The sequence below is a fragment of the Harpia harpyja genome, chromosome 1 (assembly GCF_026419915.1).
Source record: "Harpia harpyja isolate bHarHar1 chromosome 1, bHarHar1 primary haplotype, whole genome shotgun sequence".
Taxonomy (NCBI): Eukaryota; Metazoa; Chordata; class Aves; order Accipitriformes; family Accipitridae; genus Harpia; species Harpia harpyja.
Genome location: NC_068940.1, coordinates 40,620,776 through 40,645,749, shown reverse-complemented (window position 1 = coordinate 40,645,749; position 24,974 = coordinate 40,620,776). Strand labels below are relative to the sequence as shown.

The following is a 24,974-nucleotide window of genomic DNA, read 5'->3' as shown; positions in this document are numbered from 1 at the left end:
TCAGGAGATGGCTGCCCTGCAGCTTGCTAGGGACTTGCTGCCACAGAGGTCAATTGTTCTTTCCTCAGCTTGGGGAAACCAAAGGTTCTAATAAAAAATATCCATTTTAGAAGTCTGGGTTATATTTTGTACAGAGCAGGGGAGAAAATGCCTGCAGTGCTCTTGGGTATGGAGTCAATGCAATGTTTATGCAAAAGGAAAAGCCATTAGAAATCACAGAAATGAGAAGCCTGCAGTTTCTGGCTTCCCTCATTTTTCAATACCTCCTTTAATCCAGACCAACCCAACCCACAAGCCCTTGTATATGCATGGGTATTTATAAATCCTATATTTTCCTCACTGCACACACAAGTGAAATTCAGCCTTTTCTGGGCTTGGGGGATTTATCGACCACACCAACAGCAAACACCAGCCGAGAACAGGAAGCACAAAAACCCTGTGGCGGTGAGCTCTGCGGGGGACCGGGGGCCAGCCGGAGTGGTCACCCTGGGCATGTTCCCGGCTGCCCTGCGCCTGCCCCTGCAGCACCAACACCCTCAAAATGCCCTAGTTTGGTAATGCAGTATTGGCTCGTCTGCTAGAAAATTCAGATGATGTGGGTGATTTACCATAGTCTCCTTTCTCTCTTCCTCATGTAGGCATTGACGTTAGTGCAAAGAGGAAGGAAAGTGCTGTTAAAGCAGTAAAAGACAGTCCTATAAAGCACTAAAGGCGGTTCCTACCACCACGACGTAGATCTAAGTGCTGAGAAGAGGTGGAGGGCTGGGAAGGTCTATTCCAGGGTGTCTAAGAAGACTCTGCTGATGTTCTCCATCACTACAGTCGAGCACATCAGTTGACCTTCTTGCTGGAAGCTCAGCCTGAGGCTCTACAGCTCTCAGAGCTCTGGTCTGCAGCTCCCTGGTTCAAACCCACCTCCCCACCCTGCAGCCACTGCCTGCAGAGGTTCCTAAACTCCCAGAGCACTGTAGCTCAAGTGGCTATTAAGCTTGGACTCTCCTTTTTCCAGGACTTGCCGAGTTTATGGGGCTCCCAGGTGCACTCCCACAGCAGGGGAAGATGAAAGAAAAGAAAAACAAAGAAAAAAAAAAGAAAAAAAAAAAACTTCTCCCTGCCCGACGAGCTCCTGGCAGGCAAGGGCTGTGAGTAACCCCGGGCCGTGCCCGGCTCGATGCCGATGCCGCCGCACAGCTCTGGCGATCGCCGTTTCCACCTGCGCGGAGCTCCGCTCGCCCGTGGGCACCTGCACGGACGCGAGGGGGAGGTGGGAGCCCGCGGGCACCCCCCACGCCGGGGCAGGCGGCTGGACACCCCCCCTCCTTCCCCCCTCCCCAAAGCGCTGCCCCGGGGCCGGGCCGGGGCGCGGCGGCCGTGCCCGCCCCGCCGCCCCCCCCCCCCCGCTCCCCCCGCCCCGTTAAATGCCACGCGGGGCCCCGCCGCCTCCCAGCGCCGCCGCCGCCGCGCCCCGCTCCGCGCCCCGAACCGCGCAGCTCCGCGCCGCTCCGCGCCCGCCGTACCTGACCCAGTAGCGTGGCGGGGAGCGGCTCCGCGGCCGGCACGGGTGAGTGAGGGGCTCCGCGGGCACCGCCGCCCCTGGGGAAGGATGAGGAGAGGAGAGGAGCGGGGGTGAGGGTGAGGGTGAGCCCGGCCCCGGCCCCGGCCCGGCGGGGGCTGAGCCGCGGGGCTGTGCGCAGCGCCGAGCACTGCCGCGGGGGTTGGGAGCCTCCGGGGGGGGCTTTTCCTTGGAGGGGGGCTGGCAGAGAGGGGGAGCAGCGGTCCTGGGCATGAAGAGCAGCAAGCAAAGCCGGGGGCTGGGGGGAAGAGCAGAGCCTTTGACGTGGGTTTTATTCCCAAAAGCGGTGGGCTGGGGGGGGAAGGGGGGTGTGTGTGTTGGTGGGGCAGTAAGAGGGCATGGTACCCCGCTTTGTCTGTCTGTCGGTGCCTGTGCACAGGACGCAAAACTCTTCTCCAGCGCTGGGATGGCACAGTTCGCAGTCTGCCTGCCCTGCTCACCTTTTGCCTAGCTTTCGGGCAGGTTCCTGCTTATACAATCAGGGATCTCTTTTAGCAGAGAATAATAAGGTCTGGTACACCTGGGCAAGGCGTACTGAGCAACAGGAGATCGAGATCCTGCAAAAAGATAAGCTTGAAAGTGTGCCCTAAGTTTGTTATGTACTGTTTCTGCACGACTGGAAAATTGGGTCTGTGCGTACTCATAAATATGTTTGCACAAGCAATCCCCCACCTTTGGCTTATAATTCCAACCATTTCACGAGGAAAAATTAGCTTTGGGCACTTTTGTTCCAAGCAATTACGTGGGAAAACTTGTTTGGAAAATCAGATTATTCTGCACTCATCGTATTTGTGCTAACATGCAGCCGTCTGAGATAAGTGGAGCTGAGCAGATATACGATGTAGCGGTGGTACGTGCTCTGCTGGGGTTTTCCCCCTCGTTCTGCGAGGACGGCCTTTGCTGTGGTGCAGAGAGCTGCCGAATCCATCCAGGAGGCAGGGCTGCAGAGAGGGAACCGGTGTCGGTGAGGAGGCCGGCAGCGAAATGGGACTGTCCCGCTTCGAAGGAAGCCACCATGTGTGTGCAGTGGGACTGGAAGGGGGGAAAGAGGGCTCTAAGATAGGAGCCTGTTCAGAGCCCTAACTCAGAGAAGGCACACAACTTTAGCTCTTCTGCTTAAAACCATAGGATTTTTGCTTCAGTCAAGCCCAGATTATTGATAAAGTTACTATGAAGTCCTCCCTGTGGGACCCTCTGTAGTGTCTCTTGATAGTAAAGATTATTTTTTTTTCTTTTTCCAAAACCAGGAGCAATTAATCACAGGCAGTGAGAGTGCAGGTTCTCAGTAGCAAGTAGAAACTGCATTTCACAAGCAGATTCTTGTGATCTCTGCAGGGATTCATTGGATTGGCATTCGGTATCAGCAACAAGTGTGTGGGGGAAATCTATTCTCAGATCTCTGCCCTGATCTTTGCCACCAGGATATAGATAAATTTGGCCTCATCCGAAATACAAATTCCTGTCTGGAAAGCATGCAGGAGATCTTGGTGTTTGTAGTAAAATGACACTTTCCATTGAAGCAGGCAGGGTATTGCTGCATCCAACTGGAAAAAGCTGTTGTTGATTTTTGTGGAAGTTTTAACTTTCTTTTTTCTTGAAGAATTAAAGAAATTTTATGTGATTAGTACAAGATGGGCTTGGAAGCTGCCCTTGTTGGCAATGGTAGTGAACAGAAAAGACGTAGCCAACAAGGCAGCCTGTTGTAGGCAATCTGCGGTCACAGAAGATGTTTGTGCTCCGATTGCTCATAACATAGCATTTCCCTTGAGGTTGGCATTAGGGGTTAAAGGTTTTCAAGAGAGGCCTTTGTTTAAACATCTTTAAAGTTTCCAATAGGGGCCCCTTTGTTCGCTTTTGGAGCAGTGTGCCTGCCTTGTTAAAAACTCAGCCCTCATAAAATGCCATTTACAAATGCTTGATGAATAGGGCTGAAACATGGAGGGGGAGATAAGTAGTGTTTGTATCTACACGCACATGTGAATTACAGACAAGCCCTACTGTGAGTGAATAAATGGGACCTAGAAAGAAACACACCAAAAAAAAAGATTGAGTGGTGCTTATAAAGAAACTTATAAAAATCAGCTATTCCCCCAGAACCAGTCAGTCCTTCTTGTGCCAGATGTCACACGCATCTCCTCCAGCCGTGCCAGGAGGCTGAGCGGCTCCCGCCACTTATCATTACCTCTCAGTAATCATGTTTTCTCCACTTTGGGCCCAAACAGTAGCAAATTGATCACTTGGGCTCCATTGGCTGGAAGGGAGCTCACGCAGCTGCCGTAAGGGCTCCGTTGAGCAGGCGGGCATGGGGACCTGGACTCTGTGCTTTCTGTTACCTGCTGTGGGCTAGCAAGAGTCACCCCTTTGTAGGTACTTGCAGCACAGATGTACCTTTGGGTATCAAGTAACATTTTTAGCACTTAGAAGGCTTTGGTTCCCTCTCCCATCCTGGCTAAATATACAGAGTTTGAAAACAGGTCTGTTAAAGCAGGGGAGGGGATAGGCGTATGCTCAGGAGACTCCAGAGACTGGTGCACATCTATGGCAGTGTTTCCACAGGGGGTGCCCCTGGGCTGCCATGCCTTATCCTGTGTCTGAAGCTTTTCTGGTCCTCGGGCAGCTTGTCCTTCCTGGTGTTTTTTACTGGAGGCTGGATCCATCTTCCCTAGCAACTTTCTGCCTTTGCTTGTGTCTCTGTCCGCAAACTTCTAAACTTTCGCCTTGCCAGCCCTTGGTTGCACATATGAACCCATCACCAACCTGGTCCCTCTGGTGCCCATCATGGAAATCTGTAGGGGTCCGCTGTGGTTCCTTACAGAGAGGTGGCAGTAACTTAGTTTCGTTCCAGACTTCAGCCTTCCCCTCTCTGGACTGTGTCATGCTGCTTCGCTGGTTGATTGCCAATGTATAAGTTTGGGAGTCTTCTGAGTTGTAGCCTGTGGACCCGTAGGAGTCCGTGGTCTATGGCAGGAATCAGTAGGAGCAGACCTGTTGACAGCAGAGGCAACCCACTACACAAGAGTCTGTGTCTTGGCTGGAAAATTAGCAGGGTCCACAAGCTGAAAAAGACGGAAAAACCCTGCCTTTGGGTATTCACAGCTCCTATGCTTGCAGCTGGACTTGGATGGCTTCCCCAGAGTGTCACGTTAGACATCCCCCTCGCTCTTTTTCTCTTTTCACAGCATCTTGCTTTGGCTTTAATAGTACCAGCCAGGATGAGTGTGACACAAAACATTTCAGTCTGTGCTCAAATGCCAGGCAGCAATCTCACTACTGCTCTTCCATTTTGTTCTCCCTGTCATCTGCTGAACCTCTCATGTCAAGTTGTTGAGGCAGATGATGGGCTGAGAGTGGCTGCCCTGTGCCCAGGTTTCCTAAAGCATGTCTGGGCTTTCCCTCGTCTGTCTGAAGTGCCCTTGTTTCACCCCAGCTGGGTCTGTGCCCTCATCCTGGGATGCAGGTGGGAGAGCCAGCCCAGGTCCTGGCTCTGCCACAGACTTCCCACAGGCTTGAGCAAGTGGCTTTGACTCTCTGGGCTCTGGTTCCTCATGCCATGATGTAGGACTCTCCTTGGAGAGCCTCATGAGGCCTGAAAGCCTCAGTGAAGCAACCTCAGGCTGTTCCCTCATCTCTCCTGGAAGCAAAGACCTTGTAGGCACGTTTGGCAAGAACTTGGTAAGTGCAACAGAATTAGATGATTTCAACTAGTTGCTCACGAGTTGACCAGAAAGGGGTAATCCCACACAGGGGTGAGGTTGAGGTCAAGTAGTCCTCAGCCATGGCCTCAAATGCTGCTTTGAGTCCGTGGGGAGGCCTCGCAGGAGGTTTCCATGCAGCATCTGTGTGTGCTGACAATGACAGGATGATGCTGAGGCACAAGGGTCCCCAAGGCACCTGCTCTTCAGTGTGAGCAGGAGTGAGGCTGCCAGCCACTGCGACGCTGGTGGAAGTTCTTTGCTGGTGCATCTCCTACGGGCTGATGGCATCCCAGTCCTGGAACAGCAGTTCTCCTGCCATCCTGCTGTCAGAGGGATGTGGCAGCTGTGAAGTTAGGTGGGAACAGTTTCTCATGCTACCTTTGGCGTTCTCCCTGTGAAAAGTATTTAGACAAAGAATTCAACCAGCTTTCTCTTCTGTCTTGAGGAGGGCTGAAAAGTCTCCGCATGCTTTTCTGCAGCTGCCAAACACTCCTTGCTTTCTGCTATTTCAATTAAACACATAGCAGGATGGGTAGGATAAAGGGGAGAGGCACAAGAATATTCTCCTGGCGTGTTTCCTTATGCCAACACATTGAGTCACGTCTCCAGAGTGAGAAATATGATATAAAGGTTTAGAGAAGGAGGTCAGGCAATGAATCTATGATTGTGGGGCTGAAATAGCAGGCGTTCTCTGTGGTTGTCTGTGCCATGTAAGCTTGCTGGAGGTCAGCTGGGGATATTGGTCCCAGCAGATTTGGGAGACAGACGTCCTGCTGGTTAGACATTGCTTAGAGATACTGGCTCTGCTGCATCAGGAGCTCAGCTGACAAACTCTGCACCAGGAGCTGCTCTGGGCCATTTCTCTTTCCTTTGTGGTTGAACATGCATATTTCTGGGGAAAAAAATGCTCTCTAACACCTTCCTCCCAGAACAAGAACTTGGGCAATGGATTGCTGCCTCAGCTTCTGGATGGCCCAGACCTCCTTCCCTCCAAAGTTGAAGTGTCTTGGCCCAGTTCAGCTGTCCTCCAGGGGCCCATTTGCTGAAGAGCATTTGCTTTTTAAAGAGAGTCAGTAAGGTGGGTCTTTCCCCCGTTCATCACTCTCCATCAAAATCTAAAAGTATTCCAAGATCACTCCAGTTTTGCTTAAAATACCAGTTAGGAGCAGCGCTGAGTTTGCCTGTCATGCAGCTCAGGGGACAAGTGCAGCCTAAGGTCTTGAGTGGGACAGAGAGGAACGGAGAAATGCCACCAGCAGTCCTGAAATAGGAGCCATCTCTTGACATGATTGGTTGAACAAGGGGAATCGGCTGACCATGTTTTCCTCTTGGCTAGATCTTTAACACGCGCTTTGGAAGGCCATGTTTAATTTGCAAGTGAATATGGCATTTATTCTTGCCAGCTGTTGCTGCAGCAGCCCAGGTACAGCCTGTTTCAGTGCAGAGGCTGGCTGGACAAGAGGCTTTCCTCCTACCTGAGTTGCAGAGCACTGGGAGGTCTTTTAGAGACAGAGTGGTGGCAGAGAAAGACCCCACATGCTGTCATGGAGAACATCTAAAAGGGGATGCTCTGTCCACTGCTACACCCAGCATTTCCCTCCCAAGGGGACTTCAAATGTCATCTCATAGTATAAGCCTGTCAGGACTTGTATGATGTTACGTCCATGAGCTGTGAGACAAAGACGTCTGTCACTCAGCCTGCAAATGGACCTGGACAAGAAACCCGTCTTCTTCCTGCCCTCCCTGTGAATATGCTAATCCTATTGAGTGCAGGAGTGGGCCCCATAAAACAGGGAATTGGCTTTTGGGGGGAGCAAGGGAAGAGAAAGAGAAGTCCCTTCTGCATCCAGCAAGGTTTTCCTGTTACAGCACTCCTGCCGATTCACTCCTGTTGGGTTTGGAGCCATGATGTGCTGTTCGAGAAATACAGCCTTGTTTTTCAAACTACATGTACTTCCAGGTGGCACTTGGCCCAGTAGAGCTGCCATAGCGTTGCAACCAGAGAGTGCTGTGATATCCTGGAAAGAGTCTGCTCTTGTTCTCCCACACGTGTGTTTGGGACGAACCAAGGACACATCAGTCCTTAAAAAGGGGGAAAAAACCATTTTTGGCTGGAAATTCATGCCACTTCCCTGGTTTTGACATGCCTGTGCTCCCTGACTCTTCCTTGCTCTGAAAACTGCATTGCTGTCCTCTCTCGTGGGATTTGCAACTCGTCACCCAGCTGCTGTGGAGGATGAGCATTGGGATGCTGGAGCTGTGATTGAGTGCAAGGTCAACACTGCCTGTAAAATGGTCCTGAGGGTGGATTCAGTGCTCACAGGCAGCAGATGCACTGCTGAGAGCTGTGCACCTTGGGAGAAATCAACCTTTGGGCAACCCTCCAGGAGAGGGTGGGTCCAGTTCCAGGACTGTCCTGGGCTTCATCTGTTCACACGGCTTGAGGGTCTTGCAAACATATGAAGAACGTGCCAGTGGTCCATCAGTTTCCACAGCAAAATCTGACATCAAGAGGTGCCTCCAGATTGATGTAAGTTGTCTGCATCTCTCCAGGTAGCTGTTTGCTTCATTGTCCCCTGTGCCTGGGGCAAGACACGGTCATCCTCTCTTGGTCCCACATGCACTGTTTGGGCAGCCTTTTCTTGGGCATGGATCTGAAGGATGACTTGCTGTCCTGCTGAGGACATGAAAATTTGTCTCCCCATCCTCTAGCCTGAGGCCAGCTCTTGCTGTCTTTCTGCTGTTGTCCTGGCAGGACTCTGGTGTTCTAAGCACAAGGAGTCTGTGTCCAGGCTCCTGAGCCTATTTTGGGGTTTTTTTTGACACTTTCATCAAATAACACTGATGTGGGAGTTGAATTATGTCCTGCCAAAACCGCCTGGTTGGGTATCTGCAAAGAAAAGCTCTGCAGAACAAACAGGGTAGCTGGAGAGGTAGGAAAGGCAGGTGAGTCTCAGGAACATCATGTCTAGGGCTGCTCTACTGTTGGCCAAGGTTTCCAGCACAGAAATACGTGCTATTAGCTGGTAGCACATGCAGCATCAGTGCCATGCACCCCTGCCATGCATGCCCAGGCACGCTGTGCGTTCCTCCTCCCACGCACCGGCATGCTGCATGGGTCAGCCCTCCGGCTTTGCTCGTGTTGGGCAACAGCGTGCTCGGTCAGAGGCTCTCGGCTGTTCCCCGCTCCTTGCAATGCATGGCGATCCCTTGTCCTGGCTTCTCGTGGGGTCTCAAGCCAGGGCAGAGCTGCTGCTGCTGCTCCCACAACATGCCAAAGGTCTGCCAAGCCCAGGCAGATGGCTGGAGTTGTGTGTTTTTGCCATAAACAGAAATCTCAGCTAAAGGCTGATGTGCCCATATGTATGAAATCTTGCATGTGGTTGTACCCAAGACCTGGCTCGTGACTCCACAGCCATGGTCCACAACCTGCTTTCCTCCTCATGACTCTACAGCTGGGGCTTTTCCTGGGTTGTGAATGCACTGCCACCTCCTGAGCCTTTCACCCCTTCTTTCTCCATCTGCTTCATCCCCTCTACAATTCAATATATAAAGCCCCCACCCCTGTAACAACAAGGAGGGTAGGGAGCTGGCTGAATGCCTCACCCTGCTCCCTGCCATGCCCTGTCCTTTAGGCTTGCCCAAGGGAGGATGCGCCCAGGTCCAACCTGCGCAGATGAACCAGAAGGGTAATATTCAGAGCATTTCTGTTAACCTGTAGCCAGGAGAGAGCTGCCAAGGAGGCCGCGCTGAAACCTGAAGCGGCTGTTTTTCCCGAGACTCGGCACTTGGCAGGGAGGGCAGACGGACAAGTGGCGGAGCGGGGAGGGATGCAAGCGCCCTGAGGGGCAGGACTGCCGGTGGAGGTGCCTGGGGAAAGCATGCTGGCTTACCTATTTGCCTCTGGGGATTCATCTCCATGTCCTCCTTGTCCGAGATCATGAGGAGAGTCAAGAGGAGGCTGGGGTCATTGCCGACCCTTCTGTCCTTACATGTGGCTCTTCCCTTGGTCACCCTCTCTGCGCCATGTACTGAGCATCTCCTTCAGCAGGGACAAGCAATGGCTGATTTTCCCCTCGCGTTGGTCAGAGATAATCCAAGTGTCCCTCTCGGCTTGGCTGCTGCGGGGTTCAGCTGAGCCAGCCCAGCCGGCAGCATTTGCCCCACCTGGACCTTTTTTCCTTTATAGCTCAGCGTTATCTCAAGGTCTGTGGCATTGCAGCCAGTGCTGTGTTTGCCTTGCCTCACAGCACCTGCCTGCCAGCCGGTCGCTTCCCACCCATCTCCCTCCTGCTCCTGTGTGGTAGCAAGGGGGCTTGGGGGGGGGGTGGGAGTCCTGAGGGTGGGGGAACCCCTCCACAGGGCTGCAAGTCAGCCCCAGTGCTGCCAGTCCCGCGGGAGTGAAGACACTGCGTAGCAGGGAAGTTGCCCAGTGCAGGATGGTGGGAGAGATACTCGAGGGCATCTGTCCTCTCACCTTTGCTTCCCCGCTTTTTTTTTAATGCAGGGCTGGGTATTGAATCGGGGACCGGGATGCTGTCCCAGCCTAGATCTCTGCTGCCAGGACCGGTGCTGGATGTATGGCTGAGCTGCCGTGCCCTGCCCTGTCCAGGCAGCATCAGCTCCTCCAGCCATGGGGAGTGCCAAGACTTCATCCAAAGCTGAGATGCTGTTAAAAATAGATCAGTCGTGAACTGGTTTTCTCCTCCTTGGTTCCTGGCCCAAGAGCTCATTCCTCTCTCTGGGCTGGCTTTGAAGCTATCTGGATGCTGTGAGACGCAGGCTGCGTGCCAGCCTGCCATTGCAGGGAGGCTTGGAGAGCGGAGAGCTGCAGAAATGTTATAGGTGGCATAGCTGTCCCCAAAATATTTCATGGTTAGTGAGTGCTCTCTCCCAAAAAAAAGCATTGCTGGAAAAAGAATCTGCTAAATAAAATGGGAAACGAAGCTGGGATAGGAGGGGCTGTTTGCTCCTCTGCTTGCACATGGTGCTCTTGTTGAGGGGACACAGGCACCCGAGCACTCCCGGCCACAAAGTGATGCTCGCCTCGGCCCCACAGCTTCCTAGAAAATGCCTGCCGGGCTGCAGCCTCCCCTTATCTCCGCAACCCGCAGTGATCCTGCCGGCCCCTCCACCTCATGGTTCTGCAGGAGCTCCTGACACTTGCTGCAGAGCCCCTACGTCCTGGGCTGGCTGGGTTGCTCCTGCTCTTCGGGAAAAGGCCGTGTCTCTCACTTTGAGATGGTATTCTGGATCCCAATTTCCTCTTGTAGCCCTTTTCTGTCCTTCTAGTTCTTCAATATCATTTTTCAGGTGTGAACACTGAGTCTGGAGACAATTTTAAGATGCAGCTGTGAAACCTATTATCAGCGTCCCTGCTATCAAATACATGAGGTTCAGGGCTGCACGTAACCACTGAGCAATTAAATGGCAGCCCTGGTGATGAATTACAACTGAGACCTCCTGGGGCTAAATAAATATTGGCTGATAACTACTGATAAAATGAATTTCCATGTGCACCCTTACAGTATCTGTGCCCTCGTGGCGCTGCACGTCTCCCAGGGAAAGCCGCGTTAACTGTGGCATTTCCCCCCACCCCCACCCAGCACCTTGGGTTTCCAACCAGAGCTGGAATAAAAATAAACCAAATAAATTCATGTCCCTGCAGGAGCCAGGCAAGGGCAGGGAAAGGCAAGGCAAGGCAACACAGAGGTAGGCAGGGAGGGAGACAAGTGACAAGCTGAGCCTTTGGGTAACCGGTCTAAATATCTTTCCCCCAACTATCCTACCTCAAACGCATGAAAAAACTGTCAGGGTGCAGAGCATCCCTCAGAAAAGCCAGCGGGATGGGGAGAGCTGCAAAGTGCTGGTGTCAGTGCGATGGGGTCCCCTGGGGTGATGCCTCCCTGCAAAGAAGGAGAGCAGCAGGCTGGCAGTGCTTCACCCAGCACCTTGCCCAGGGGGAACGGGTGCAAGCCCATCTTGTACCGTTAACACCTGGTGCCTGCCGAGGCATCTGCTCTTTGCTCTCCAAAGGTAGTTTGGAAAAAGTCAGAGAATCAGTTTATGGAGCTTCTTGGAAAAATGGTCTTTGCCAGTGACTTTGAGAGACTTCTGAGCAGGTTTTGTCTGTGCTGGCATTTCATTTTGGGGCTTCTCTTCCCATGCGGAGGGAGTGGCAGGAGGGCCGGTGGTCTGCATCCCTGGGTGCAGCTTTCCCACTCTCCGTCTGGCTGTGGAGAGCAGCTGCACCGCCAGTGAAAAAGCATTTGGCTGAACATCCCATCCGCCTGGTTTGCAAGTGAAAATAAGGCTTGTCGGATGGCCAGCTCCACCCAGAGCAGAAAATCAGACCTTTTGGCAGATCGTTGCTACTGTAATGAAATTTAGCTGTGCTGAGACTGCCAGTCCTCAAATGGGAAAAGTCCCACGTGGGTTCAGAGAAATTTGGGGATGGATCTGTCAAAACTGCTGCCCAGGGTTTTCGGCACTGCCTGGGGACACCCACCGCAGACGAGCATGGCCCCGTGGCTCAGCTCACCCTCAGCGCTGATTGCATGTCATCTTCTCCCCGCAGCGAGTCTCCCCAGCCCCGTAGCTGTGTGGTCTCACAGAGCCATGATGAAGCTTCTGCCCATTGCCCCCATCCTCCTGCTTCTCCTGACAACGCTGGAAGCCAGACCAAAACCTGCAGGTGAGCCCCGGCCGGTGGGGATTGCCTGGAGGAGAGAGAAGCAAGTGTGTCAGGGCAGTGAAGCCCTCAGAGGACAGCTTGCTGCTTGAGGTGGGGGGGACCTGATGCCTCTTCTTTGGAGGCATCCCCAGGAGGATGGAGGATCCCCCTGGGTGTGGGACCCGAACTTCCCAGCGCTGCCCAGGGGAGTGGGAGCCTGAGCCTGGCACCAGTATGGTGGGTCTGGTGCCACTCACTCCAGGCACGTCCTCAGCTTTGACACGGCCCAGCTCAGGGCTTATCACCCTCCTGCCCATGGGCTCCGACCTCGGCAGGAGGCACAGGCGTGAGGGGGAACCCCGTCCCTGCATGGGTCTCCTGTTAGCGGGGGAAAAAGCAAATCCAGAGGTACCAGCCTCTCTCCTCCCAGGGAAGAGGGGGCTGAATCAATTCCAGTTTAAAAACAGTGAAGGCACCGAATGGAGAAAGGAATGGGTACGTCTCAGAGACCTTCGGAGCAGTTGAGATGACAGCCCAGGTCTGGGCATCATCCCAAGGGGACTCAAAGTGTTTGCTTACCATTAGGGCCAAATTCTCCCAGGCTTGGGTACGCACAAGCCAAGCAAAATATGTTCATTGGCATTTTACTTGCTAAATGCTCCCAGTTTGCACTGGAAGCAGCACCCATATGTCCAAGAGAGGCTCTTTGGCTCGATCCCCGCCATGTGTGTGCCCTGAGCTGTGCTTTTCACTGTCTCATTTTTTGCCCTTAAAAAAACCAACAACAAAGCAAGCCCTCATTTTAGGCAGAAACAGTCAAAATGCAGTAAAAACCGGGGGAAGCTGGAGCTGTGGGGGCAACAGAAGAATTGCCCAAAGCAGTATTTTCGTGCTTCACGCCGCAGCAGTGGGAGCCCATGCAGAGCAGGGGTCTGGAGCAGGAGCTGCAGCTTGCGGAGGACAGCACAAGGCACTGGGCTATTTTACACTTTAATGCTCTGATTTGCTGCAGAGATGAAGATGCCACTGCCTAAACCTGTGCCTAAACCTTGCCAGGGCAGATGCTGACAGACAGAGAGGCATTTCTGCAGCCCCTGGGGCCGTCGGGTGTGGAAATGCAGGGAGCAGGAGCTGGGTCTGGCTGCAGGGACAGTGTCAGGGAGGAGGGGACACTGCCATTTCCCCACAGCCCCACGGCCAGGGCATGTCTCCGCAGCCTGTCGCCCCTGCTCCCGTTCTGCCGGCACCCTTCTTGGCTTTATTTGGCAGTGGGAAGGTGCTGGTCTGTGGGGGCTGCCCAGACCTGCTCTCTCCATCCCCCACTGAGCACACCTCAAGCCACACAACAGGGATGTCTCCGCTCCCAGCCCTGCTTCCCACAGGCATCCATGAGGCTGAGCCATCTCTTTGCCCCCTTCCAGCCCTGAAGTGCAGGACGGGTCCCCTGGACATCGTGTTTGTGATCGACAGCTCCCGCAGCGTGCGCCCCTTCGAGTTCGAGACCATGCGGCGGTTCATGATGGACATCATCGGCAGCCTGGACGTGGGCCCCAACGCCACGCGGGTGGGGGTGATCCAATACTCCAGCCAGGTGCAGAACATCTTCTCCCTCAAGACCTTCTTCACACGGGCAGACATGGAGAAGGCCATCAACAGCATCGTGCCACTGGCCCAGGGCACCATGACGGGGCTGGCCATCCAGTACGTCATGAATGTGGCCTTCACCACGCAGGAGGGCGCACGCCCTCTGCACAAGAAGATCCCCCGCATTGCCATCATCGTGACGGACGGACGGCCCCAGGACCGTGTCACCGAGGTGGCCACCCAGGCCCGGAATGCTGGCATCGAGGTCTATGCCGTGGGCATCCAGCGGGCAGACATGAACTCACTGCGGGCCATGGCCTCACCACCGCTGGAGGAGCACGTCTTCCTGGTGGAGTCCTTCGAGCTCATCCAGCAGTTTGGGAAGCAGTTCCAGGACAAGCTCTGCGGTGGGTGAGAGCCGTGGCTGTGGGGGGGCAAGGGTTGCCCTGGTGCCTGCTCATCCAGGCTAGAAGATGACCTTCAGAGGGGTGTTTGGGGTGGCTGCCCTTGCTAGGAGCAGCATGAACAGGGAAGCAACCTTCCCAGTGGGGTGCTGGGATAGGTGGCCTTTCCTCTTGCTCACCTTTCCTTTTGCTCAACTTTCCTCTGCTGGAGTGAGATAAGGAAAGCTTTGAAAGCATTGCAAGCAAGCACTTTTCTTCACCTGTGTCTGGTAGCTCTGCCCCAAGTGAGGATGCGGTAGCAGCAGTGATGGGAATATTAAAGAGCAGGAAATGTGGAGCTAGTTTCCCTGGGTGTGATGAGGACGGGTGACATATCCCGGAGCCCCGTACACATTTCGACGTGGCTCTAGCAGGGTCTCCTCCTACGCAGACACGTGCATGGCATCTGATGCATGCACATTTGTGTTTAATAAAACGCTGGCCGCGTGGTGCTGCTCTGGAGCGTCCAGCCAGTCTCGGCTGGGAGCCGGGAGGCTGGTTTGCACCATGGCCGTGCTGGCGCGGGTCAGGAGCTTGCAGACTGGGACCTGTCTGTCCCCTCCTGTGCTGGCGGGCTTTGCTGGAGACCTGGCACTGCAGTGGGCTGGCAAGACCTTGCTCCTGTGCTTCAGCATCTGTTGAAGGGCAGAAGGCAGCTGCCAGCCTCTTTCAGGCAGCGTTTCCCAGCCAGGGGGACGTGCATGCCTGCAGGGCTGCGTTAGTGCCATGGTGAGTCCCTGCTTGCTGGGGTGGGGGGTCTGGGCTGACCAGATATTGCCCCCTGGGGCCCTGATGTGCTCCTGTGCTTGATGCCTTTGCTTACAATGCCCTGCCCGTTGCCTGCCTGCCCTGGTGCCTGCTTCCCAGACAGCTCCACAGGCTCCTGGCGGCACGGACACGCAGACCTGGCTCCTTCAGCACGTTCCAGCTGAGCTCAAGCTTTTGCTCATTCAGCTCAAGCTATCAACAGTATCAATTAATACTGAGCATTGAGTTAGCGCTCGAGTAGATCAGAAAGCCGAGGCGGTTCAGAAACCTGCCCTGCACAGTGTCTGTGTCTGTGCACTGGAAATTAGTGGGTGAGCGCTGGGGCTGTGTGGGTTGCCCTGGTGGTTTTCGCTGCAGGGACAGGGCATGTGCCAGAGCTGGGGTCCCTGTGCATCTGGCATGCCCATGTGCTGCTCTGATGCCCGTTCTGTCTTGCAGGGGTGAACACGTGCATGGAGCAGGAGCACGGCTGCCAGCACAGCTGCATCAGCACCGCCAGCTCCTTCTACTGCGAATGCAACCCCGGCTACAGGCTCAACATGGATGGAAAGACCTGTTCCCGTAAAAACCCTTTTTTTATCCTAACTCTTGCAGAGGGCTTGTAGTTACAGGTCTCATGGAGGGAAGCTGAAATGCAGCAGAGGACCCAGCAAGGCCAGCAGCAGCCTGGGTGCTCTGTTCACTGGGCCCGCTGCCTCCTGGGTCCGTAATGACTGTGGACATTCAGCATTGCTAAATCCTGGTCACCTCTCTGGGATGGGACACTTGGGGCTCATGTGGGCACAATCAGCTGCCTGTCACCTGAGGGGGCTCCGGGCAGTGGGTACCAGAGCATGCACATCCCAGCCACCAAAGTGCACGGTGGTTTGGCCCTGGATGTTGGGTGCAAAGCTGTATTAGTTGGTCTGGCCACCACCCTGGGACTTTTCCTTCTTGTCTCATGGTGCTGGGAGCTGCTTTGAAGCCCTGGAGCAGGCCCTGCTCAGCTGCCCCGGGGAGGCTGGGACAGGAGGATGACAGGTGTCCTGTTCCCCCGCAGCCATCAATGCCTGTGAAGACGGGAGACACGGCTGTCAGCACCAGTGCATCAGCACTCGTGGGTCGTACTTGTGCCACTGCCGCACGGGTTACTACCTCAACCAGGACAAGAGGAGCTGCTCTAGTAAGTGGCTGTCTCCCTTCCTGTCCCTTCTTCGTTTGCTTCTCGCTCTTCTTCTCTTGTCTTCCCCTTTCTGCCCACCCTTCTCCTTCTCTCACCAGTGATCGATTACTGCAGCTTCGGCAACCACAGCTGCCAGCACGAGTGCGTGAGCATCCCCAACGGGCACTACTGCCGCTGCCGCAGCGGGTTCACGCTGCAGCCCGACAGCAAGTCCTGCAGAGGTACATGGCGGCACGGCACAGGCTGCGGTGTACGGCAGATACCTTTATGTCCTGTCCAGTCGCTGGGGGAAGGGCTGTTCCCGGACCACCCTGCCTGGCCGGGGATAACCCTGTGCCCTTGGCTTGTCTTCCAGCCACCGACCTCTGCAACGGGGTGGATCACGGCTGCGAGTTCAAGTGCGTGAGCACGGAGGGCTCCTACCGCTGCGTGTGCCCCGAGGGCCAGCAGCTCCAGGCTGACGGCAAGGCGTGCAGCAGTGAGTACCGGGACGCAACTCTTGGCATCCTCCTCATCTGGGCTCCGTGCTCCTGGCGAGGGCTTACCTGAAACTAGGCTGGGGGTCTAAGTGGGACTTTGTCTGAGCTGGGTTGGAAGGAGGATGGAGAGCTGGCTGGGCTTGGGGGAGCGCCCCAGCTGTTGCAGGGATGGATTGCGGGCTCATGTCCTCAGAGACATGGCCCAGAAGATGCAGCAGGAGCTTTGAGAAAAGGTTCAGGAAAAGGGAGACCTAGGAAAGACTTTCAGGGGACACTGGGGTGGCAGTGGAGGTTTTTGGGCTGAGACCGCTGGGCATGCTTTGCCCTGCTTCCTGGCCTCACCTCGGCTGCAGGTCCAGGGGGTTCACGCAGCATCCTGAAGCCCAGCAGCTCTGCCCCAGCCCTGGGCATCTTCACCCCGACAGTGCCCCTGACCAAGCTGGTCCCTTCTCACCTTCCCCCTGTGCCCACAGAGTGCGGGGCTGGGCACGTTGACCTGGTGATGGTGATCGATGGCTCCAAGAGTGTCCGGCCCCAAAACTTCGAGCTGGTGAAGCAGTTTGTGAACCGCATCGTGGACCTGCTGGAGGTGTCACCCCATGGCACGCGGGTGGGGCTGGTGCAATACTCCAGCCGCGTCCGCACCGAGTTCCCCCTCAACAAGTACCACAGCGCGGATGAGATCAAGAAGGCGGTGATGGAGGTGGAGTACATGGAGAAAGGCACCATGACAGGTCTTGCCCTCAAGCACATGGTGGAGCACAGCTTCTCTGAGCTGGAAGGTGCCAGGCCTCTCTCCCACAACGTGCCCAGAATTGGGCTCGTCTTCACAGACGGGCGCTCCCAGGATGACATCTCTGAATGGGCCAGGAGAGCAAAGGAGTCAGGTGCGGGGGAGCTGGGGAACCCCAAATTGCAGTGCTTTGGGCATCCCAGGATGGTTCCTCGGGGTGGCTGGCTCTGGGGGAGGCTGCAGCATCCAGCCTTGGGGTGCTGCATCGCCCGGGTCCGCAGGGGCAGACGTGCCTCTGCTGTGGTCGCAGGGTGCTGTGAGCAGCATCCTTTGTGAAGCAGCCTGCACCATGGCGGTGGTGCCGCACTCGTGTCTGTCCTTCCCAAATTCCTGCTGTGTTTTTGGGAAGCCCCAGGGAAATCCTGCATCCTTGACTGCCCAGGGGAAATTCTGCAGCCTTGGCTTTGCTCCCTCTCGGCTTGGGGCTGCTTGGTGCGGGGTGGCTGGCACGGTGCTCAGGGTCCATCCTTGCTATGCAGGGATTGTTATGTTCGCTGTGGGCGTTGGCAAGGCTGTGGAAGAGGAGCTGAGAGCAATTGCCTCCGAGCCGGTGGAGCAGCACTTCTCCTACTCGGCGGACTTCAGCACCATGACCCACCTCGTGGAGAACTTCAAGCTGAACATCTGCCCAGGTGGGTGCCCTCAGCCCTGACTGAGCCGGGGGCTCAGCCCTGAGCTGGAGGGACCCCTTCTTTCCCTGCCGGGGTGGTTTGTGTGTCTGTCACCTTGTGTCTCATGCCCCAGGGTCGATCTGGGCTAGTGTGAGCCTAGGGTATCTCTGGATCTCATCAGGCTGTTGTGGGTATAGAGGTGGGTCTCAGGGAGGTATTTGGAAGAGGAAGAGGTGGAGCTGGGGGTTTTAATGTAAAAGGGATGGCTTATGAGCATCCACTCCGGTGCCATTGCGTGGGCAGAGTCTGGGGTCTTACCCTGCCTTGAGGGATGCTGCCCTAGCTCCAAGGATGGTCCGTCTCCTCAGCCAGACCTCCACTTCTCTTGGTGCCAGGCGGAGGAGGACCGTGCTGAGTTACTGTGGGGTTCTCCCTGCCCTGGGGCAGGCTGGGGCTCCCCAGTGCTCTTGTGGCCCCCGGGGGCTCCTGTGGGGCTGCAGACATTGGGTCAGCAGCCCCCCATGGCCACCCTGGCTTGAAGGCAAAGTGAAGCTCAGCACTAGCTCTCCTCAGCGTGCTGTGATCACTTGCACGGCAGCTCCACGGTATGCCTGGTGGGATGCCTGGCAGCAAGGTCACTGGGCTTGCAGGGATGCAGCCTGGTGAAAAGGAGCGAGGCTGGAAAAAGAGAAAACAGGAGAGCCCCGAGGCTCAGGTCCAGTCCGGGAGGTGGCTGTAAGGACAAGGGGCTCGTGCTGTGTGGGAGCAGGGGGGAGCCGGGCACCGTGGGGCCATGGCTCTGACTGCCCCCAAACCCCTGCGGTCACAGAGGAGGGCAAAGGTGAGACGGAGATCCGCAACCCGTGTGAGTGTGAGGCGCTGGTGCAGTTCCAGACAAACACGGTGGCCATCCTGCAGAGCCTGACTGAGAAAAATATCCTTTGGGGTGATGCCTGGGCTTGCTGGGGTGCAGGGCAGCCTGGGGACAGACTGCACACAGGGAAGGGAGGGATGGATACATGAGATTGGGGAAAATTTTAGGCTCCTTCAAAGGGAAAAAGCCCTTTGCCCACCAGACCGTCCGGCTCATGCTGTTTCCTTAGCATGTTCACTTGCTCAGATGACGGCCAGACTTGAAGACTTGGAAAAGCAGATTGCCAACAAGAAGTGATCCTTGCAGAGGGCTGCAGCGCTCAGACGGGGCACAGGGACATACAGTAGCTATGTGGCATTGTTATTGCTAGGTTATTGTAAAGCATCAGTGTTTGTTCTTGTATCACAAAATCCCCAGGGGGATGTGGAGTGTATTTAAAAAAAAACAAAAATTCTTAAAAAAAACCAAAAACAAACTTCAGCAAAAACCCCTGCTGTGAAGCCAAGGGGTTCAGCCATCGCTGTTGCCTCGTTCCTCCGAACTGGCAAGTCTGGGATGAGGTGGGATGACTGTGTGGGCAGGCTGGGCTTTGGATGAGGAGATACGACACCCAGCCTTTTCCCAGAGCGACTGGGATGAACCAGCACCTGCACAGCCCCCCCAGCAAGCTGCTTTGCAAGAGAAAAAAAAAAACTACAACGATCGCACCCTGAGAGCTTCTGCCATCTCAGCAGCTGCTACCAAGTGGTGGGGCAGGGAGAGCCGGGCACAGCGGGCAGCGCATGGGGATGTGGGCCCCCCAGCTCTCCCATCTGGCTCCCGGCATGGTGCCTGGGTGTGCACCCATGGGAAAGTGGGTGGCAGGAATTAGGAGATCCCCTTGACCCCATTTTGGCAGAATTGTTTGGGAATTGGTCATTATCTTGTTTTCTTATCACATAGCAAAATGGTAATAATTCTTTCTATAAATATCTATGTGTGTGTGTATATATATATTTCATTTTGAGAGCAGGGTAGTGCTATTTTTAAACACTTCTTTTATATAAAGAAATTCCTATCCTGACAATAAACACCCTGAAGATTTGTATGACATGTCCTTCTCCTTTCAGCTGGGCTGCAGAGCCATCTCTGCATCAGAATGGGGGCCTCTGGCTTTTGCAAAGGCTCCCTGTCCTCAGGCTCTAAAAATCCTTTGGGAAAATCTTTCCTCTATGAGCACCCCAGGATGCTGCAGACCCGGCCTCAGCTGGAGGGAGCCAGCGCAGCACGGACACCGTGTCGCCGTTCCCAATGTTTGCTTTGGAGCCTGTGCTTGTCAGAGCACAGGGGGCTCATCGTCTACTTTAGGGGGTGTAAACGTGCCAAGTCAGTGGTGCAGAGCCGCTTACACCCATGGGGGACGAGGCCCTGGTGCTGGATTGTGTCTGCTCTGGGCAGGAGAGGCACCAAGCTCCCTGGCTGGCTGCACAGGGAGGGATGCCAAGGCAGCCAGGGACCCATCTCCCAGAGGTGCATGGCTTTTTAATCACAGAAGCCCACCTTGGTGTAGCCTCCACGCTCCACAGCCAGGGGGAAGGAGGTCTCCACTTAGTCCTGTCCATTGCATGCTGGCAGAGGCTGCTGGATAGGGACAACAAGATTTTGGAGGGGTCCTTCACATACCCATCTTGCTTGCTGGCCCTGTACCCAGGAGGTTAGAGCAAAGCAGGACTGAGAGGAAATGTTGCTTCTGAACTAGCAATTTGTGCAGGAGGGATTTGTGTGCCCAGAGGGGCTCGTGGGGCTGTGCAGGGTGCTGTGCAGCCCAGGCTGGTGGGGGGAGGAGGAGGAGGAAGGTTACAGCCCTGGGCTCACACCACTTCAGCACAGCTCCTTCTCCCTGGGGACACTGTTAGTGGCTCCAGCACCCACCTTGGCCAATTTGCTTTGCAGAGCCTGGGTATTTCCACTGCCATGAATATTCCTGGTGGGTTTATAGGGCACTTTCAGGGGTGGCTGGAGGACACATCCTGCTGGTCCCGCTTCCGGGAGCGGTTTGCTCCATGGGACTCATGTCCTAGGGGGCTGGAGCTGGGATGTGGCAAGGTTTTGTGTGCTTGAGGCTGGGATTTGGAGCCAAAGAGCAGGAGGATGAAAGCAGGTCCTGGGCTGGGGTGTGGGGCTTCCTGGGACTGCTCTGGGGAGAGGAGCTGGGAAGTGCTCAGATATTCGCTTTACAAGGTGAGGAGTAGCTTTTGCCACATGCAATCAAAAGCAGTGGTTCCCTAGTTCAGCATGGGGGTTTGATGGCTTGTGAGCAGGGCTCTTGTCCCAGTTGGCATGGACTAGGGCATTTGTAGCCTCATCATATCTGTTTGCTGGGCCAGCAAACGAAGCACTGCTGATTAGCTCTGCACAAGATCCCAGCTGGCAGCCCCATGGCTCTCCTGTCAGCCCTATATCCCACCTATCAGCCCCATATCCTATCCATGAACCCCCCCCCCCCATCCCTTTCACCTACCCTGCAGCCCAGCAGACAGCCCTGGGGACGGGGGGGAGGTTAGGAAGGGGCTGATGATCACAAACCACTTCCAAGACAGATCCTGTTGCTACAGAGCAGAGTGACCAGAAAGCCACAGCAGTGTTCAGCAACTCCGAAACTGGGGGCTGGGACTTCCCTGCTTTGTATGCAGCTCTCTAGAAAATGCACAGTAACTGCAGGGAAAATTAAAAAAAAAAGGGGGGGGGGGGGGAAGCAATTAGCTGAGTTTGGGATTTAATAACAGGCTTGATTAGAGCAGATAACAGCACACCCTGAGGGCATGATTAAGCCCCAATTGGCCCAATGTAATTTTGGCAAATATTAAGGGAAGCTGTAGACAAAGTGGAGCTGGACAGGCAGTGAGACGGAGAGGCTCGACAAGGGCTGGCAGCACAGCATGGCCCTGGGGATGGCAAAACATCGGTGGGGAGGTGTGGGGGGTGGGAGGCACAGGGAAGAGCAGCAGAAACTGGGCATCAGCTGAGGTGGGATTTTTGGGAAAGCATTCCCAGGACTGGCTGTGGGATCGCATCTGGGAGCAGAGCCGTGTGTGCATGGTCCTGCAAAGCCTCATTAATGGCTTTTCACTAGATGGCACCAGACACCAGCGCTAATGAGGGTGCGCTGGGCTGGGGGGCACCCCCTTCTCCTAGGCACCCCGAGGCGGTGGACCAAGCCCGGGAGCAAGTGGAGCATCCTCAACCATGAGCTGGGGATGGATGGATAGAGCCTGACGTCAGGCTGAAAGCATTGCATCGCCTGGTAGGGGACAAGGGCTGCTTGGTGGGGCACAAGGCATCCCTCGGGTGCTTTGTGCACCCTCCTAAGGCTGGGGCTTGGCCATGGTCAAGCCCCAAGCTGGGGGACCAGGGGCTGCTGGCCTCCCTCCTTGCCATCCCCAGGAAATATAAACTGGAGAGCCCTGCTAAGGCTGGAAAATCGCAGCATCAGGCGGCAGCATCCTCAGCATTGCACAGCTCAGGCCTTGCTGCCTCGGGAGGGGGCTCATGAAGTGCTTTTCATGGAGGACAGCATGAGCAGTGTGGGAAGGGGATGGCTCTGCAGGACCCTGGGGCAATGGGTGCTACACACATAGAATGCAACATGGGGACTGCAGGCAGTCCTGTGCACAGAAATGCCATGGTCCGGGTTATTCCATGGTAGTTTGCAATAGAAGCAGATTTTCAACTTTTCCCCTATGGACTCACCATGGATAAAGCACTATCAAGAGTCCTTCAGATGGATTTCTTCCCCCCCAGCTTCTCTGCAGCTGAATCCAAGCCTTGCTCCTTGTCTTTTCTCCTTTCTTAGAGGTGCAGCCCCAAGCACCACCTCAGCCAGATCCTGGCACCAGCTGGAAGCACAGCACTGTCCTCTCCAGCCCTGGCAGCAGCTGAACACCAAAGGATTGCTTAAAAATTAATCCAATGCTTGCATTTCTCATTAAAAGTGCTAAATTGTTGGTGCACAGCCCAGAAAGTCTATTTGGGTTGGCTAAATACTCTCCCAGTTATTTAATAAATTACTTTACAAAGAGCTAAATACAGCCACAGGATCATTAGGGAAACTGGACAATAATTAACAGATACCCAGTACGTTAAGGTCCAGTTAACGTGGCACATTGAGACATGAGAAGGGAAGTCTGAGCAGAAAAGGGCACAGTGAGATGCCCACCATGCCCTAGAGGGAAAGCAGGGGCTCCAGGGGCTAGGGCAGGGCAATGGCAGGGGACTCAGGGGCTGCATGGAGCACACAGGGGCAATGCCTGGGCTTTTGCTGCTCCTTGCCCTGCCCAGCTGCAAAATCAGGGGCTGCCCCAGCATGCCTTTTGCGGGAACACAGGGAGTTTGGCTGCAGCATGCCTTCCCCTCCCAGGGCCTTCCCAGCACCCGTTTCCAGCACAGCTCGGGTTCCTGCCAGCCCCAGAAATCCCAAGGAAAGGCTCCAGGAACCTGTTACACAAGGCAAGGGGGACATTGACCCATTGGTCGGAAATGGAGTAATTTCCCATTACCCAAGAGCACCTAAAGAAAACAGCTTTGCTCAGAGCAGGGGTACAATCTCCTTGTGAGGGAGAAGATGGAGGCCTGAAGGCTGGTGAAGTTTTTGCCCTCTGAGCAAGGACCACAGCCCTTTATCCCTACAGCCATCAAGAGTTAGGGCTCAGTCACACCACAGATGTTTGGCTGATGACAGGGCTGTATGGAGCTAATGCTCCTACCCTGGTGAGCCAGCCACTTCCTTCCAGCACCCACCTGCTTCCCACACAGCAGCGGCCACCCGGAGAAGATTCTGGGATTCAGGTGCCCCCCACAAAGCTTGGGAAAGACTCACCCTTGGCCAAGCCAAAGCTGCTTTCCCCACACTAGCTTATGCCACCAGTGGGGCAGGAGCCAGGAGAGGCTGGGGCAGGTTTCCTCTGGGAAAACCTCAAAGGATCATCCCTGGGAAGGCACAGGCAGCTCCATGCTGATTTGGATCACACTGTAAGGTTTGGTTTAGCAGGTCCATGTGGAAACAAGGTAGAAGGGAAACCCACATAATGGACCCACAGAAGGGAACACAGCATGGTCACCACAATGGCTTCTCCTGGACAGGCATACCTGCCCAGCAGAAAGCAGCTCCACTGCCTCCAGCCTGCTTGGGGGATGATGCCCTAGACCATCTCCCCTTGGCTTGTCCCTCAGCCCCAGGTGTGGCTGCAGGGGACAGTTGTGCAATGGAACAGCTGCTTTTTGAGCAATTGAATCATCCCATTTGTATCTTGTGCAAAAGGCTTCCAGGAAACACAATGCAATGGCAGAGGAAAAAGGTACAAACACCAGCACATGCCCAGCCCAACTCCCCACCCCCATCCTCCCCAAGGGTTTAAATGTCAGCATGCCCCAGCTCTCCACGCTCGCACCTCTCAGAGACACAGCAGCATGAAGTCAGTGGCTGCTCTCTTCCTGGTGGGGATGCTCATCCTCTGGACAGAGCTGCCAACAGGTATGAGATGTCCTAGGATAAGGTACAGGGAGGAAAAGCACAGGGGCTGGGAAGGAGCTGTGTTTGCATGGATCCTGTGGGATGGGAGGGGAGAGGAGGGGGGCTTTTGCCAGGGACCATCTCCCCAGGACCTCTCAGCTACCAGCAGCCTGGAGTAAACAACTCCCTCCTCTCACAGGCAGTGCCTGGTCCTGCCCACCCGTCCACATCACCTGCGCGATGGTCAACCCACCGAACCACTGCTACACTGACCGGCACTGTCCGCGGTACAAGAAGTGCTGCCCATCCTTCTGCGGAAGGAGATGCATCTCGAGGCTACCTTCCCTCTCCTACGGTAGGGTCTCGGGAGCCCCCCCCCGTGCCCACCTCCGCAGGTAGCAGAGGGGGGATACAGTGACAGTGGCTCTGGCCAGGGAGCTGTGTCCAGCTGCCAGAGCCTTCCACTGTCAGGCTGGTGGGGCGATTGATGGCCAAACATGTGAGCTGGAGTTACTCTGAGCACCGGACCTAACCTGCTGCTTTCTCTCCCTTTCCCCAGCGTGAGCTCCTGCTCCCAGGACAGACTGAGGGCTTTCTCAGCATCACTGTGCCACCCAGGCACCAGCCAGCTGCCCATACCTCTGCTAAGGCTTGTACTGCCCAATGCCAGCTCCCAGATAGATGGGGACAGCCACCAGCCTGTGCTCAGAGACCACCTTGGCTGCAGCACCACTTCGCTGACAGCTACCACACAGTGCTACGTGCCACCTGCTCGCCCTCTCCCTCTGCTTCCCCACTGCTGTTTTAACAAATAAAAGAGCTTGTCCCAGG

The 24,974-nt window shown here is 55.3% G+C and overlaps 2 protein-coding genes across 3 annotated transcripts in view; one reads left to right on the top strand and one right to left on the bottom strand.

The window, feature by feature from the left end:
- The window catches only part of RBPJL (recombination signal binding protein for immunoglobulin kappa J region like), a 20,898-nt gene extending 11,626 nt beyond the window's left edge, over positions 1-9,272 (bottom strand). Inside the window, exons 1-2 of the mRNA XM_052789153.1 lie at positions 9,162-9,272; positions 1,518-1,593 (exon numbers count right to left, since the gene is read on the bottom strand). Coding sequence (XP_052645113.1) covers positions 1,518-1,593; positions 9,162-9,210 — 125 coding nt within the window. The 5' untranslated portion in view covers positions 9,211-9,272. The remainder of the gene's footprint in view (positions 1-1,517; positions 1,594-9,161) is intronic.
- Positions 1,484-24,974, top strand: MATN4 (matrilin 4). 2 transcript variants are annotated; one of them, XM_052789130.1, is made up of 12 exons: positions 1,484-1,561; positions 11,846-11,962; positions 13,363-13,932; positions 15,175-15,297; positions 15,776-15,898; positions 15,997-16,119; positions 16,254-16,376; positions 16,851-17,264; positions 17,650-17,802; positions 23,952-24,164; positions 24,343-24,498; positions 24,703-24,974. In XM_052789130.1, exons 2-12 carry the CDS (start codon positions 11,887-11,889, stop codon positions 24,705-24,707), a joined length of 2,079 nt encoding a protein of 692 aa, XP_052645090.1. In that variant the 5' UTR covers positions 1,484-1,561; positions 11,846-11,886; the 3' UTR covers positions 24,708-24,974. The 2 variants fall into 2 exon arrangements, with proteins under 2 accessions (XP_052645090.1, XP_052645099.1); XM_052789139.1 differs by lacking the exons at positions 23,952-24,164; positions 24,343-24,498; positions 24,703-24,974 and adding exons at positions 18,611-18,715; positions 18,894-19,729.